A 15,838-nucleotide genomic window follows, 5' to 3' on the forward strand; every position below is an offset into this window, starting at 1 on the left:
ATTTTCTTTAGCATTCCAATGGTGTGCGCTACAGAAATTCTGGATGAGGCAATTGTGTTTATGCTGAGCTGCTGTTTGGGAGTTTCTCAGTGGCTTCATCAGCCTTGGATGCAGCGGACACCCTGGTTTCTCAGCAACTATTCATTCAGTCTATTTCAGCCTTCAAATCGTGCAGGCAGCAAAGATTATCTCACAATTAGGCATAATGGGTGCTTCTTGGAAAATGGGCAATTACTTGACCATTAATTGAATGGAAGCTGTTTCTGTTCATGTAGGCAATGGGGCTGATATGAGGAGCCCCAATGATGACATATGTGCATTCTACTATGCCCTGAACTCCTGGAAACCCTGCCACCCAGTGAATGTTCTGTCTCAGTTCAGCTGATACCTCCTTTCCACAAAGAAAGTGATTAAGGTGTTGCGCCTTGTAAATATCCCACCTATCAGCTGCTTGGTGCATCTATGGACTACGGAATGGCTAATTTGGTAGATGTCCCCTGCAGTGGCTTCCAGGGATCCAGTAGTATAAAAGGTTAATGCTTTAGTAACCTTCATACCTAGGGGAAGAATTATCATTGTGGTAGAAGTTGTCTGTAGGTCTGCTGGAGAGGATGACAGCCACTCCATACTGAAGACAGGTGTCCTCTAACATGCCAGGGTCTATAAATGACTGACAGATGTCGACATAATGCATTAGGGGTTGGTGCATTTGCATTTGATTTCCTCTCATGAACTTGCCTTCCATTTCTAAATCATGGCTTGCTACAGGAACCCCAAATCCTCAGTATTTTGTTTGCTGCAACTTCTATTGCATGAACAATTAACATACTGGGACAAAATGGTCATATGTAGAACTGGTACCCTCACAGAACAGAAACAAATGGAGGGAACAAAATCCAATAAAACATCAATGCTTGTTGACAAAACCCCACTGTATAGAATTTCTACAGATGTTCTCCTGATCTCGCACTGTAATTTTGGTGAAGGATTGGTGGAGATCACGGTGAAATAGTATAAACGGCTATTTACAGCATTTCTCCTAGGATTCCACTGGTCTTCAACTGAAGATAAAGCAGGAGATCAGAGGAATCCTCACAGAAATTCTATCTATAGCATATAGATGAGAAATAGGAGGGGGCCAAGGATAGATCATTGGGGGAATCCAGAAGTAACACTGTGGGGTGGGAAGAGAAGCCATCGCAGGAGATTATCTGGCTATGACTGGATAGGTAAAAGTGGAACAAGGCAAGGGCAGTCCCATTTAGATGTACAGTAGAAGAGAGGCATTGGAGGAGGATGGTGTGGTCAACTATGTCAAAGACTGTAGAGAGCTCAAGAAGGATGAGGAGGGATAGTGTATCACGATCGCAGTCATAGAGGATGTCATTTGTGACTTTCATTGCGGCCATTTCAGAGCTGCAAGAGGGGCAGAAACCTGATTGCAGAAGTTCAAACATGGAGTTGTGGGAAAGATGGGTATGGATTTGGGAGGCTCGGATTTGCAAAAACACGTTCAAAACTTTGAAGAGGAAAGGGAGGCTAGAGATGGGACTGTAGTTTGCAAGGACAGAAGGATCAAGGGTAGGTTTGTTTGAGGAGTGGTGGGGTGAAGACAGCAGGTTTGAAAGGGAGAGGAACAGTACCTGTAGAGAGGGGACCATTTATAATATCAGCTAGCTTGGGGGCCAGGAACAGAAGTTGGGTGATCAGCAGTTTAGTGGAAATAAGGTGGAGAGAGCAGGAGGTGTGTCATGAACAAGATGAGCTCAGGGGGCATGAGGAGAGATAGGAGAGAAACTAGAGAAAGATGCGACTTCAGGGCTAGGGCAGGGGGGATCCTTGGAGAAGTTTGGCTTGGTGGGCAAGAAGAAGGGAGGAATGTGGCAGAGGCAGCTTAATGGAGGGTCTCAATCTTAGTGACAAAGAAGTTAATAAGCTTGTTGTTGGAAGTGAGGATGGAGGGAGCAGGGGAGAGGGGTTTAAAGAGATGGCTGGTAGTGGAGAAAAGATGATAGGACTTACAGGATGTTTATGTTAAAGTTAAAAGCTTGCAAACAATACACCCTGTAATATTACTTTCATGCATACGATCTTTTAAAAAGTAGGAAGTGAATTTGCCTGAGGGAGATTGCATAATGGGTTCAATAGTTTTTTTTCCCTGTGTCTACAAAAGTTTCAACGTGTTTCAACTTAAAACACAAATCAGAACATTTCAGAACCAATTTTAATTATTTTTAAACTAAAACATTTAACATATGTATAATTCGTTGTCGGGAGCTTGCCCTTTAATTACAGATTGGATCAAATTGGGTGCTTACTTTGTGGAAACAAGCTTTACAGGATAAATTAAAATGGGCATTGTATGTTGTGTACTGGGTGTCCTACCTGTAATATTGTAGCTCTGATTCCAGTTGTACTACGTTCCTCTGTAAGAATGGAACTTGTTTAGCTCTAGTTTCCAGTTCTTTTACTTTTTCTAAGCTTCCCAACAATGCTTGGCGCGCATCTTCTACTCTTTTCCTCATCTCCAACTGCTCCTTCTTCAGGTTCCTGTTGCACTCTTCCAGCTTCAGCAGAGCATCCTGCGATCTGCTCAATTCCATCTCCATCTCCTGGTTGAACCTGATAGCCTCTTCGATCTGTCCATCCCTGGAGCTGCGGATCAGCTCAATTTCCTTCAACACACTCAGCAGGCCGTTGTTGTGATTGGCGGGGCTTTGGAGATTTCGATAAGTGGCCGATCTTGTCCAGGCGAGGAAGCAGTTCTGGGACTCATGGTTGGCGTGACTCTTCCACAACCCTACTTGGAGGGCTAGCGATCGGGCATCGCTGCTCTGCAAGGCGGCCCTCATGTCCTCTACCAGTTCTCTAAGGCTTTCGTTCTCCAGTTCCAGCTTTGCAATCTTGTCTTCCGCTTCTTCCAGGGCAACGATGTCCTCGTAGCATTCCTTGCTGCAGGAATCGTACTGTTTCCACGACAGCTCTTTTCGCTGCCTGTCAAGTGAAGATGCTCTGCTGCTTTTCTCATCCGAAGGAGATAACGATGAAGCGGACTGACTGAGGCAAATCGTTTTCTTCCTTCGTCTCAGCGGGCTCCTCAATCGGATTTGAGTCTCGATGTGCTCGCTCTCCTTCCCGACTAGTAATCGCCCTGTCTCGTACCGGCAACCGGCTTTGGTGCTGAAATGACCGCAGAGTTTGGCGTGGAACTGCCTGAAACTGAGCTCTTTCGGGACCTTCTCCAGGATTCCCGCGCACTCTTCCGCGTCTGGGTTGCGATCCAGCCCCAGGATCTCGCACAAAGTTTGGAAATCCTCTCCCGGGATCCTGCCTTCTCCTTCGCAATCCAAGTGGTGGAAGATTTCCTGCAGGTACTGATCCAGACCAGTGGCTAGGACGATGATCTCGTTTTCAACTCCACGGTCCAGCCCGTAGTGATAAGCCAAGGCGCTGACGATCCATTGGGTCCGGCGAGCAGGACACCTATAGGGATCGCAAGTATCTGATCTATCCATCTCTTTCAGCCCCCCAAAAAATCACAGCCCCTGATCATTTCTTGAAATTGGGACCGAGCTGTACTTTAAAGGCGCAGAGCTGGCTCTTCCATCGTGCATAGTGTTTGCAGTGAGTCTGGGGGCTGAGACCGTAACTCTCTCGAGTTTGTCACTTTGCTCGGCTTTGTACGCCTTGGCTGATTCTGGGAATTTCAACAGTCACTGCTGGAATTGGAAGCGATTATCAAAATAAAAGTACACGCGTGTGTGACGCCATCGGAGGAGGGAGGGGTGGGATGGCTCAGAACTTCACAAAACGGTTCAAGATGTCAGTTTCACGATCACAAAAAGAGGACTTTGCATTTATTTTTTTGCCAGAACCCCACATATCATTTGAAGTTGCGGCGTCATTCCCCTTAATCTTAATTGTATATAAATGTTCGAATCTCCGAGGCAATACCGTAGGGGCACAGAATCTATCTGGTTTACCTGCAGTCGTTTTATCCAAATTGCTTTTTAAATCTCAATGTAGTTGCATGGGTTGCAGAGGGGCTGCGCCCAACCCGTCTCTTATTTTCTGACTGACTTTAAGACATCCGCCTGATCATAGTTGAAGGAATATTACAGTTTGAATGAAGTATTATTGTTTTTTGGGGGAAAGATAGACGATCATTTACAGTTATCAGAAACAGACCCGCTACAAGATACAGCTTAGACTTAGTCTAACGCTTCAGTGTAACTACCTGCAAATTATGCTGTACTTTGGATACAAACGGCGGAAATTATCTTTTTACATAAAAAATGAACCCATCACAAGTTATAGCTTGCCACTTGTAGCGTTCATTTTGAATAAAACTACTCTGACGGATACGACGTGTCTAATCGATTTTTGACGAATTTCACTATTCATGGGCTGTTCTTGCAATCTAATAAAATATCGCAAATATCACACTTTATTAAATGTACACATTGTGCCATATGTAGGGTTCGGATCTGTAGCCTTATGTCCATGCTAATTATAAAGGGGTATGGAATTCTGCTACAATTATCCCATACAAAAATATGACCGATTTTAACTCCTAACATAGGAGCGAAGTTGCGGAGTATGGATGAGCCTGTCTGGTAATCTCACTCAAACTCAGTTCCAAAACTAAACAGCTTTGGAAAATGTAACAGTGGGTTTGTGTTACTTCCCAGCTTATTATTATTCCTCTATTGAATTATTCTAACAGTGAGGGTTAGAAGCATGAGAGTGTCTTTACTGTGGACTTGTTTGTGCAGGGGAAGGGGTTCCAGCACCTGTGTGGTGGAAAAAACTACTGTAGATGACAAAAGGCACATCAGCTAAAGTAACGTGTTTCATACATATGAATTATAATAACCAGGGCTGAGACTGTAATGTGATTTTTACGACGTTTACTTTAAATAATGTTAGTTTATTCTAGTTGTTAGATTTCGATCTTATTCTTCCATAAACGTCACAATTTGTAGCAACATTTTTTGTAATGTAGTCTTGTCCTTTTTTTCAACTTTATCACAGGTCTTCATTTTCATGTTTTTAAATTTATTCTCGGGATCCGGGCTTCGTTGGCATGGCCGGCATTTATTGCCCATGCCTAGTTGCCCTTGAGAAGGTGGTGGTGAGCAGCTTTCGTGAACAGCTGTAGCCATGTGGTGATGATACTCCCACAATGCTGTTAGGTAGGGAGTTCCAGGATTTTGACCCAGCAACAATGAAAGAATGGCCATATATTTCCAAGTCAGGATGGTGTGTGACTTGGAGGGGAACTTGGAGGTGATGGTGTTCCCATAGACTTGCTGCCCTTGTCCTTCTATGAGGTGGAGGACGTGGGTTTGGAAGATGCTGCCGAAAAAGCCTTGGCGGGTTGCTGCAGTGCATCCTGTAGATAGTACATGCTACAGCCACAGTACATAGTGGAGAGAGTGGATGTTTAAGCCAGTGGAAGGGCGGACTGCTTTGTCCTGGATAGTGCTGAGTTTCTTGAGTGTTGCTGGGAATTGCATCCAACCAGACAAGTGGACAGTATTCCAGCACACTCCTGATTTATGCCTTGTGGGTGGTGGAGAGGCTTTGGGGAGTGAGGAGGTGAGTCATTGGTGCAGAATACCCAGCGTCTGACCTGCTCTAGTAGAAACAAAGCATGGAAGATAATGTCATTTTTTAGAATTAAATTAATATGAAAAAACTAACAGTTTAATCTGATTAAAGTCCCTAACGTACCGCATGTGAATAGCAATAACACAAATAAATACAACATCTGTTCGTCCCTCAGTCACTGCAGATTTGTCAATTCTTCGATTAAAATGAAAATCATCTGAAAGAAAGTGCTGCACCTGCCGCTCCTCCACATTGTGAATAGCAGACTAGTCTCCCGCAGGTCGGTCGCTACGTTCAGCTTGATAGATTTATTTCTGTAATTAATTTGCGAATGCATTTTTTGAAGCCAGACAATATACAAAACAGTAAATAAATAAGGTCTAAAAGCCACAAGGAAAGATCAAACACGGGCAATTATTGCACGAGCAATATGAACTATAGCTTTCAAACTTTGTACTTCATGATTTTTCTAGCATTAATTGAAAGTTGTGCACTTGTGGATATGCCTCGTGACTAAACGTAGCCTGCAGTCTAAGCCCCTTTCACGGTTGGCAAACATTGCAGCTTTCATTCATAAGCTAGTTTTAAACTATTCCCATGAAACCTTTGGACCCACAGACAATGTTCGGCAGACCTAGCAGCGTTTGAACTTTTAAAAATATATATATATCTTACAATGTATAGAAATTTGTAAGAATACAATTTTTCAAAGGGATTCTAGTAGAGATTTCTTTTTTAAATTCATCCCATTCACCAAAGAGAATATTTTAACGCAGGTTTGTCAATTTGACGAAATTTTAAAAATCGTTAGCCGACAGAGCAGCTGGAACAATGAGCTCCAACATTGGGACAGCCTCCCCCCGCCCCCCAACGCCCCAAACAAAGTAGGATGAAGTAGGATGAGGCTCAGGACCGTCCTTACTCCGCCGTAAACACGTCAGCATAAATTTCTCAGTAGCACCTGCAATTTCCACTTTCAATAAAGCAGCAAGACATTTTAGAGAACATTTGGCCCTTTGTAGAGCTGCTTCACTAGCCATCTGTTTTTTTTAAAAAATTGTTAAGTTAAATAAATGGTGCAATATATCCATCAGCGGGAACTACAATAAGACCCAAAGCCAATTTTGTGCATGTACTTTGCTAAAGAGAGACTTGAGGGGAGAAATTGGTTGAGGCCTCAAGGGGTCGATTTTAACATGCCGAAATTGGCATTAACAGGGCAGCAAGGGCCTCAAATTGGGTTCAGTAGACTTACCATCCTGTTAACATGGACGCTTTGCCCGTTGCCACTTTTACAAGGGCCCTATTGCTGGGCGGTGGAAGCGCCTTCTTGTTTCAGGCAGTAGGCCCCTTTTACGATGCACATATGACTCCATTGCCATTTTAGTACAGAACTGGTCCAAGCGTGCGCCCTGCACTCCGAACAGTTTTACTAGCAATTGAGCCAAAGAGGCCCCCAAAAGTCCTGGCCCCACAAAAATAGTCTGGGCTAACGCCGCCTGGGCTCCCCCATTCCACTATCACAAACCCACTTTCAACTTACCTTGCTGCCAGTGGGCGACCTCTGGGCCACCTGATATCACACTGGCCTAAATGGAACAAGCTGTATCGGTACGTCCATTTGGCGCCCATTCAATTTAATTGAGTCTAGGGCCTCAAAATGGCCCTGGCCTTTTACCCCTGGAATGGGCGGGCTACCAGCTTGCTCCGCGGGTCAGGTGCCTAAAAGTTAAAATTGACTCCTTTAGTTTGTCAGGAAATGGTCAGAGCTATCGCTCTGCACCCAGATCATGTGGGCAAGGGGCACAAGCCAAAAAGACAAGCTGCCAGCACTACTTGTGCTGTTCATTGGCAGCTCACCTAATGGGGAAGCGGGAAATCGAGAATCCCTGACGCCATTTAAAGGCTTTGTCTGAATGCAACTTAAATCGATTTTCAATACTGAAAATGGCAGGAATAACTGGTGCTGGAAGGGCCCCCAGATTTTCAGACACTGCTATGGGGGTCCTTGTTGAAGAGATCATCAGGAAGAGGGAGGTGCTCTTCCCAATGGGGTAAGAGGGATCTCCAGACAAGTAGCCTGACACCAGTGGGAAGAGGTGACCAAACAGGTCAATGCCAGGAGCATTGCACCAAGGACCTGGCTGCAATGCAAAAACAAGTCTAATGATCTGACCAGGGCTGCTAAGGTGAGACTCTTAACTCTGACCTCTGTTACTCTCTGCTGAGCCCTGCACCATCTGTAAACCCAGTACTCACACGTCTTCCCTTCTCCCCTTTCCCTCGACTCTCCTCCTATCACAGCAGCACAGGTCACTGAATCTCCTGCGGCTTACTGGCACACTCCGCACATCCTACAGTCCTCACTTCAATCACAGCAGTGCCAGCTTTCACACAACATCCACGTTATTCAATCCTGACGTGGCGTGTCTTCAGTCCTAATTTTTTTTCAAATGTTGTCCAGCTACCACTCAGTTCACACCGAAAATCGGGGGAATGCAAGATGGAAAGCACCCCCATTGAAAATTTCAATAAATTTAAATACAAATGCCTCCGCATCGTAAGGCACTGGCATAAATGAGAGGACATTGATTTATATATTTGTAAAATAAGACTTTATACGTCCAGCTTGCATTTTAGAAATCTTCAGACAGCCAACCCAAAAGCCAAATACATGGAAGCTCATCGTCCAAATGGAAACATCGAAAAAGTAGTTCCCAGGCAATTTTAAAAACAGAAAATACTGGAAACACTTCGCTGGTCAGGCAGCATCTGTGGAGGAAGGAAGGTCGAGCTAACGTTTCAGGTCGACGACCTTTCCTTTGGTCAGAGCTGGGGTGTGTCACAGGTGAACCGTTTATAAGGAGGGAGAGAGGAGGAAAAGTGATGTGAAAAAAAATGGTCTGTGATTAGGCGGAGGACGCTACGTTGTAACGACGCAGTGTATCTTCCCATTCATCTGCACGGATGCATAAACACAAATCAGAGAAAGGTGTTTGATCAACACGAAAGTGTTCATTAAGTGAAACACATCACAAAGTGCGAGCTTGTTTTACTCCGGTGTGTTCTGTTACTTCCCTTTAGGTTTTAGAACCGTGTAAGGTTGCGGAGTGATACCCAGCTCGGCGGCGCGGCGTGCTGCAGTCTGTTGCTATGCGACGGAAAGTTGCAATAAAACTTTGGAAAGAACGAACCGAGAGGAATTGGCTGCAGAGCCGGAGCCCGGGACCGGCAGGGAACGACACACCGCCACCGGCAGCCGCCTACAAACGGCCAAAGCATGGGCTGCACGTCTCCACTGTCATTTGTGTTGTATTGATTTTTGTTGTTGTTATTGTTGCAGTGTTCATTTTATCCCCATTTGAACTGTTAACAACTCTCTGCGACATTAATTTCTAAAAAATAAAGGTCACGGTTCAAATTCTCATACATTCAGGATGGAAAGGCTGCGTCTGGCTGCGATGCATAACGTAAGCGCTGTAAAGAAAGCCTGTATGAACAGAGTTTACAGTGAAATATTTTGCCTTTGGTATTAGTAATATTATTCAATTATTATTCTACAGGATGATCCGGCACAATTCAATTTCGCCGATCTGAATAATTCTCTCGATCCGGTTTCTGCCGAAGGTGTTAAAAAAAATGCCCACATGGAGTATGACAATGGCACCTCAACGTATGATGGCGACAAAGATACAACGATCCCCAACACTGAGACAGAAGAAGGGATACCAGACCCTGATCAAACCGAGTCTGGTAGCGCAGAGCCGGGTCCGGTTTCCGAGCCTGGAAACTCAGAGCCGGGTACGGTCGTGCTGGAGAGGTCAGCTGGTTCCCAAGACGAGAACAACACTGCTCCCTCCTCTAACTTTGTTAAATTCACCGTGACTGTAACACTGGCCATTCCGCATGGTACGTGATTTAACACAGTAAATTACACAGTTACGGGAAAAAAAATCTTAAAATGTTACCAAATGTGAATGTCAGTCTCTGCTTAAAAAATGTACACACATATATTTTCGTTTTTTTTATGCATCAGCGTAAAATATCTTAAGCCGTGGATCACTTGTTAAATATAAATTATAAAATGTTTAATACACGATTTCAGCAGTTCAGAACAACTTCTGAAATTAATTGAAAAAGTTGAGTTTTCTGACCAGAAAGTCAAGTACTTCAATTTACAACAGCAGAGTGTGACTGCTTTTCATTTGTTTTCAGTTATCAAATTTTCTGCTTTATGTCTGAAAGCAAATTTAAAAAATATTTTACTGTTAAATTGTTTGGAAAGCCTTTTGATCCTATTAATAAACACATGACATAATCACTTAATTCACATATCATTTGTATTCTGAAAATGTCACTGCAAAAACATCGTGGCTTGAATGTGACTTTACTGTGATACACAACTTTCTCACAATGTCAAAATCGTCTTCAAAATGTCAGCCCCTCCCCCCCCCCCTTATCCAGTTGAATCTTTTTATCTTTAACAGGGGGCCTTATAGACAATGTTACAGAAAGAATTAACGGCCAGAAATTACCATTGTTGATATTAGCAGACAAATATTTAACTTATTTGTTTAATAATCCTCTTTCTGCTATTTTAATGTGGGCATTGACCCCCAAATGGTTTAATGCCTCATTACAATAGCAGGCAGAGGAATCTGCTAATATTGCCAACAATATTTTCTTCCCTTAAATGATTTGAAAAATGGAAGGGCCCAAGTGGGCATTCACTTGGGATGGCCACTAAACTAATATTTTATATTTTGAGTGTGTAGAATTGTAGGGGAAAGGGGAGAACATTAATCTTGGTATGGGGATGTTTCTCCATGCATCCTCCAATTCCATTACTGATGATATTGACATTATAGATTCTGTTCAGACACTGACATTTGTGCCCATTGAAAGTGTCTAGAACAAATCTTCCAACAGTGAACACTTATTAATGGATTTGTCCTATGTTCATGGCCAGTGCATCTAGAATTTCATTAATTAGCTGCTATATACATATCACAGCTGGTAGCAACCACACTGTTCATGTATCTAATGCTAAGCTGTATAGAGGTTTACGTTTTCTGATTTTAGGTATTTGCGGTGCTATGTGTTTTGTGGTAGTATTTGCTTTTGGTAGACTAAACACTTTATTTTACTAATTATGAAACATATATTTCCTAGTGAAAGAGGGTGACAGAAAGAAAGAGCGCAGATGGTCTAAATCAATGAAGACAATGGAAGCATCAAAACCCCATAAGTATTATCATATTGAATGGTCTCTTCTCCCAAATGCTGAACCAACCAAAATCGATTTAGTGACCTTTGGATTGGCAGCTAAGGTCTATGCGGAACATTACAGCCAGGTAGGAGGTTTTTAAGAAGTCGCACAACTATTATCAATTCAGGGTTAAAATAGGATACAAATGACTGAAAGATGGGATTCCTTGTTCATATTATCTTCCTTAAGAAGATTTAAATCCATAGCAATGAACAAAGGCTTTTCCGTTTGTAGTTGCCGGCTGCGTGCCCATTGTCACCACCCTCCGTTGTCTGCCTCCGACTGGTCAGCTCATTCTCAGCCGCTCTACTGACCAGTCAGCCCATTCTCCCCTGCTGGCTGCTCCCCTATTCTAGGCCTTGCCAATCTGCAACTCCAACTACTCAGCCCATTCTTTCCCACTTTGTTGCCCTTGCTGGCTGGTCAGCCCATTCCCAATCGCCAGCTGTCTTCTTATTGTCCACCCCTCTTATGTCTGACACCAGGCACTCAGCCCCTTATCAGGTTATATTTATAGCTTTATCACCCCTGGCTAACAGCAGCCCAATTCCCACCAGTGGAGGAAAGCTTCAAATTAGTCATTTGAATCCCAAGCTATCGATTCCATAATTAAAGATTTCCAGCTAGGCCCCCGCCCCTCATATCGAACATTACTATTATAAGCCCCCATAGAGTGGCATGTCCAGAATACCTATTCCACATAGAGCAGTTTGTCCAGGGCCTCCCAGCCACCGAGAAGCATGTCCACCCTCCCCACCTCACCAACTAAGCAGCCTGTCATCCTTCCCCCCCTCCCCCAACTCTGAGCATCATGTCCACCACAGAGCAGGTCTCAAAGAGCAGGTGCTTGTAATGGTTCTGCTGTTGCCATTTACAGCACCTCTAGGTTTATCTTTTGTTTCTTTACTTGTCCCATTACCACCTTTCTTGCCTTGCACCATGATCCCTTTTGTCATTTAATCACTCCTGCCCTGCATCCTATCAGAGACCTTCCCTTTTGTTCTTTCCTCCCCTCCCCTGCCCCCCTGCAACTCCCCCACCATGCCTGGCTCTGTACTTGCTTAAAAACTATTAAATCTTCAACTTCTTCCAGTTCTGACGAAAGATCATCGACCTGAAACGTTAACTCTGTTTCTTTCTCCACAGATGCTGCCTGACTTGCTGAGTATTTTCAGCAGTTTCTGTTTTTATTTCAGAGAGGAGGACATGGCAGCATGAGAACAAGGGGGGTGGGGGGGTGGGGAGATAGTGTTTAGTGCTTCGTTGTTCCAATCATGATCTTGCTTGCTACCAGCCCAGTTTCACCCTCTTCATGTTCCTGACACTCCTGCTGGTTTCTAATAAAGTAGCAGCTAATGTGCTTTGAGGAATAAACTGTAAATCCCTTAGAATATGCCACTCCTTACATTAATATAAGCAAAATATACATTTCAAATATGGGTCTTGCATTTAAAAAGTGTGCATTTATTTTCTAACCTATTGATGCCCTTTAAAGACTTCCATAATAAATTTGCTATCCTATAACTGAGACACACTGTGCATCAGTAGTATATCGGTTTAATTACAATGGAAGTTTCCAAACCGTATTAATAAGTTTATCACTAATTTTGTGCTGCTTTGTAGGGCAATCAGTTTTGCCGACTGAAGGAATGATGATGGAGATGAGAGATGGACATTGATTGTGAGCAGGTTCAAGACAATGTTTTACTATCACCTTCATGGGAGGATGGGACAATATGGCAGCTGGGCTATGCCATCTTTATCAGAAATATAACCTTCTGCTCCAGAAATTGTATATTCTGCTTCTACAAGGAATTCTTAGCAGCCCAGCTAAGAACCTGCAACCTCCCCCCAACCTCCCATAAAAAGCAGTAGAATCTGAATGTCAGTAAAGATTGGGATTAAAACACAAGGCCCCACAATGGGAGTCTATAGACCTAGCAGTGGAAATACCAGGCTGTCAACATTTAATACATTTCTAATATGATAAGAATAATGATAATGAGATACAGTGCAACTGTATTTGAAATTTCTAATACATTTACACTGTATTTCATTATCTGCAACCATCAGAACTGAAAGAGAAAATCTGGTGAACGGTTCACACTCATAACATCATAACCTATCTTCTCTTTACAGATGCTGACTTGATCTGCTGTGTATTTCCAGCATTTTCTGGTTTTATTTCAGACTTTCTCTTTAACACTTTAAAAGTTGGATTTTGGTTAGATTAATGGTTTTTTGAAGATAGTTGCTGGTAACCGTCGCTGGGTCAAAATCCTGGAACTCCCTTCCTAACAGCACTGTGGGAGAACCGTCACCACACGGACTGCAGCGGTTCAAGAAGGCGGCTCACCACCACCTTCTCGAGGGCAATTAGGGATGGGCAATAAATGCCGGCCTTGCCAGCGACGCCCACATCCCGTGAACGAATAAAAAAAAACTGTAATCTGACCTGCATGCCACATGATCTGACTCCCTAGGGTTAAGAAATCACATTGCTACAGTTTTTATCTCCTATATTATGTACACTAACAACAACAACATGCATTTATATAATACCTTTAATATAGAACTTGCATTTATATAATGGGACGGATTTTGCTGTGAGCGGCAAACGAACTACGCCAACCGTTAGTTAGACTTACACTTGCCCATAGACTTTCTATGAGTTTTTGCACAGCAAGTTTCTGGAAATTAGAAATCCAAAAAGCACAGTGCCCTCTCCCAGGCTTCTGTGAACAGGGCAAGCAGCTGTGTATCTGCTTACCCAATCAGATTGAAGTATTGTTACTAACAGCGCAGAGTCAGAATCAGGAAGTGTAAGTTAGAATAGTGAATTCAATGTCAAATCAGGCACAAAAAGAAATAAAGAGAGGGTAAGAAAGATTGAATTAAGAGACAGAGATAAAAGAGACAGAAACAAAAAGTAAACAAAAAATGTTATTTAAATTTTATTTTTATGTCCAACAATTATTAAAATCTGAAGCAATGAGACTCCACACTTGTAAAAGTTAATTTTCAGTGCCAGAGAGGTTGTTTGGCAGTAATTAAGACTTACTACGATGTTAAAAGGGTACATAGACTTACGAACATATGAACAATGAAAAGACCCTCTGGTCCATCCTGCCTGTCCCACACAATCGTGATACCTTGTGCACCACAATATATACACTCCCCACCCCACATCACGTGACCTCCTGGGAGAGGCAAAAACTAGACAAAAACCCCAGCCAATATGGGGGGACAAAATCTGGGGAATTACTTTCCGATCCCTTTGACAATCGAAACAAGTTCAGGGGATCACTCTGGTCCTGAATTCTATGCATTACACTACCTACCTTTTGTAAGAGGTGATCTCCGCCCTAGCCAGAAACAGGTCCAGCTCTTGCTTGATGGAATTTAGCAAATCGGCATCCACCGCACAAGCCGGCAGCCTGTTCCAGAAGTCCACTATTCTCTGGGAAAAGAACAACAACCTAGCATCTAACCTAGATCTGGCTTTGCACTACTTAAAATTATGACCCCTGGTCCTCCCTAACGTATTTAATTGGAACAAATTGTCAATTTGATCACAATCTATTTCTTTCATCATCTTATAAACCTCAATCAGATCATCCCTAAGTCTATACTTCTCTAAAGCGTGGAGTCCCAGCTCTTTCAAACTATTTTGATAACTAAGATGCTTTAAGCTGGGAATTAATCTAGTGGCCCTCCTCTGCACCCTTTCCAAAGCCTCAATATCACCCACCATATCAGGAGCCCAAAACTGGACACAGTATTCAAACTGAGGCCTGACCACGGTCTTGTACAAGGACAAAATAGTACGCTTTGTCTTACAGTCAATTGTCGCATAAATGCACCCCAACACCCTATTTGCTCCAGCTATCGCTTCATGGCATTGCTCATGAACCTTTAGAGACCTGTGCACTAAAACACCCAGATCTCTTTCTTTCTCCACCTGCTTTAATGCATTTCCATGAAGGGTGTATGTATGTTGAGCATTTATCCTGCCCACATGCATAACACTGCACTTCTCCAAATTAAACATCATTTGCCAGTCATGAGCCAAGTCCCCCAACACATCAACATAAGAACATAAGAAATAGGAGCAGGAGTAGGCCATACGGCTATTTGAGCCTGCTCCGCCATTCAATCAGATTGTGGCTGAACTTTGACCTCAACTCCACTTTCCCGCCCAATCCCCATATCCCTTGATTCCCCTAGGGTCCAAAAATCTATCCACCTCGCATTGAATATATTCAATGACTCAGCATCCACAGCCCTCTGGGGTAGAGAATTCCAAAGATTCACAACCCTCTGCGTGAAGAAACTCCTCCTCATCTCAGTCTTGCATGGCCGACCCCTTATCCTGCGACTATGCCCCCTAGTTCTAGACTGTCTAGCCAGGGGAAACAATCAAGATCCGCCTGAAGCAGTCGAGCATCGTCCACAGTCCTGACATTCGCACAGATCTTGGTATCATCTGCAAATTTGCAGATTATTCCTCCAATGCCTACATCTAGATCATTAGTAAAAATAGTAAAGAGCAACGGTCTCAACACCGATCCCTGCAGGACACCACTGGTGACCGGTCCCCGAACAGATCCAAATCCATCCATACCTACTTTCTGCCGACGTCCTTCCAGCCAGTTCTCAATCCAGCTCAACATATCACCACTAATACTGGAGGCTTCGATCTTGTAGAGAAGCCTTTTGTGCAGTACCTTGTTGAAAGCTTTTTGGAAGTCTAAGTAGACAGTGTCTACTGGGCTTCCCTCATCCACCACTTGATGACTTCTTCAAAAAATATAATCAAATTTAATGACATGACTTTTTTTGAAGCCATGTTGGATGTCCCCAGTGTGTCCCTCTCTATCCAAGTAATCATATATTACACCCCTAATGATTCCTTCAAGCATCTTTCCTATTACTGGTGTCAAAATAATGGGCCTA

General features: G+C 43.3%; 2 protein-coding genes across 6 annotated transcripts in view; one reads left to right on the plus strand and one right to left on the minus strand.

Moving 5' to 3' along the window:
* The window catches only part of efcc1 (EF-hand and coiled-coil domain containing 1), a 59,811-nt gene extending 56,057 nt beyond the window's left edge, over positions 1-3,754 (minus strand). The window contains exon 1 of the mRNA XM_067998685.1: positions 2,386-3,754. Coding sequence (XP_067854786.1) covers positions 2,386-3,515 — 1,130 coding nt within the window. The 5' untranslated portion in view covers positions 3,516-3,754. The remainder of the gene's footprint in view (positions 1-2,385) is intronic.
* cfap92 (cilia and flagella associated protein 92 (putative)) overlaps positions 1-15,838 on the plus strand; it is a 248,665-nt gene that overhangs the window by 95,883 nt on the left and 136,944 nt on the right. For 4 of the 5 annotated variants that reach the window (XM_067998681.1, XM_067998680.1, XM_067998683.1 and 1 more), the window contains 2 exons: positions 9,177-9,522; positions 10,786-10,967. In XM_067998681.1, the coding sequence (XP_067854782.1) occupies positions 9,261-9,522; positions 10,786-10,967 (444 nt within the window). In that variant the 5' untranslated portion in view covers positions 9,177-9,260. Of the gene's footprint in view, positions 1-8,714; positions 9,084-9,176; positions 9,523-10,785; positions 10,968-15,838 lie in introns of those variants that run through there. The other variant, XM_067998679.1, reaches the window with a different exon arrangement.

Source organism: Heptranchias perlo, chromosome 17 (genome assembly GCF_035084215.1).
Source record: "Heptranchias perlo isolate sHepPer1 chromosome 17, sHepPer1.hap1, whole genome shotgun sequence".
Classification (NCBI taxonomy): domain Eukaryota; kingdom Metazoa; phylum Chordata; class Chondrichthyes; order Hexanchiformes; family Hexanchidae; genus Heptranchias; species Heptranchias perlo.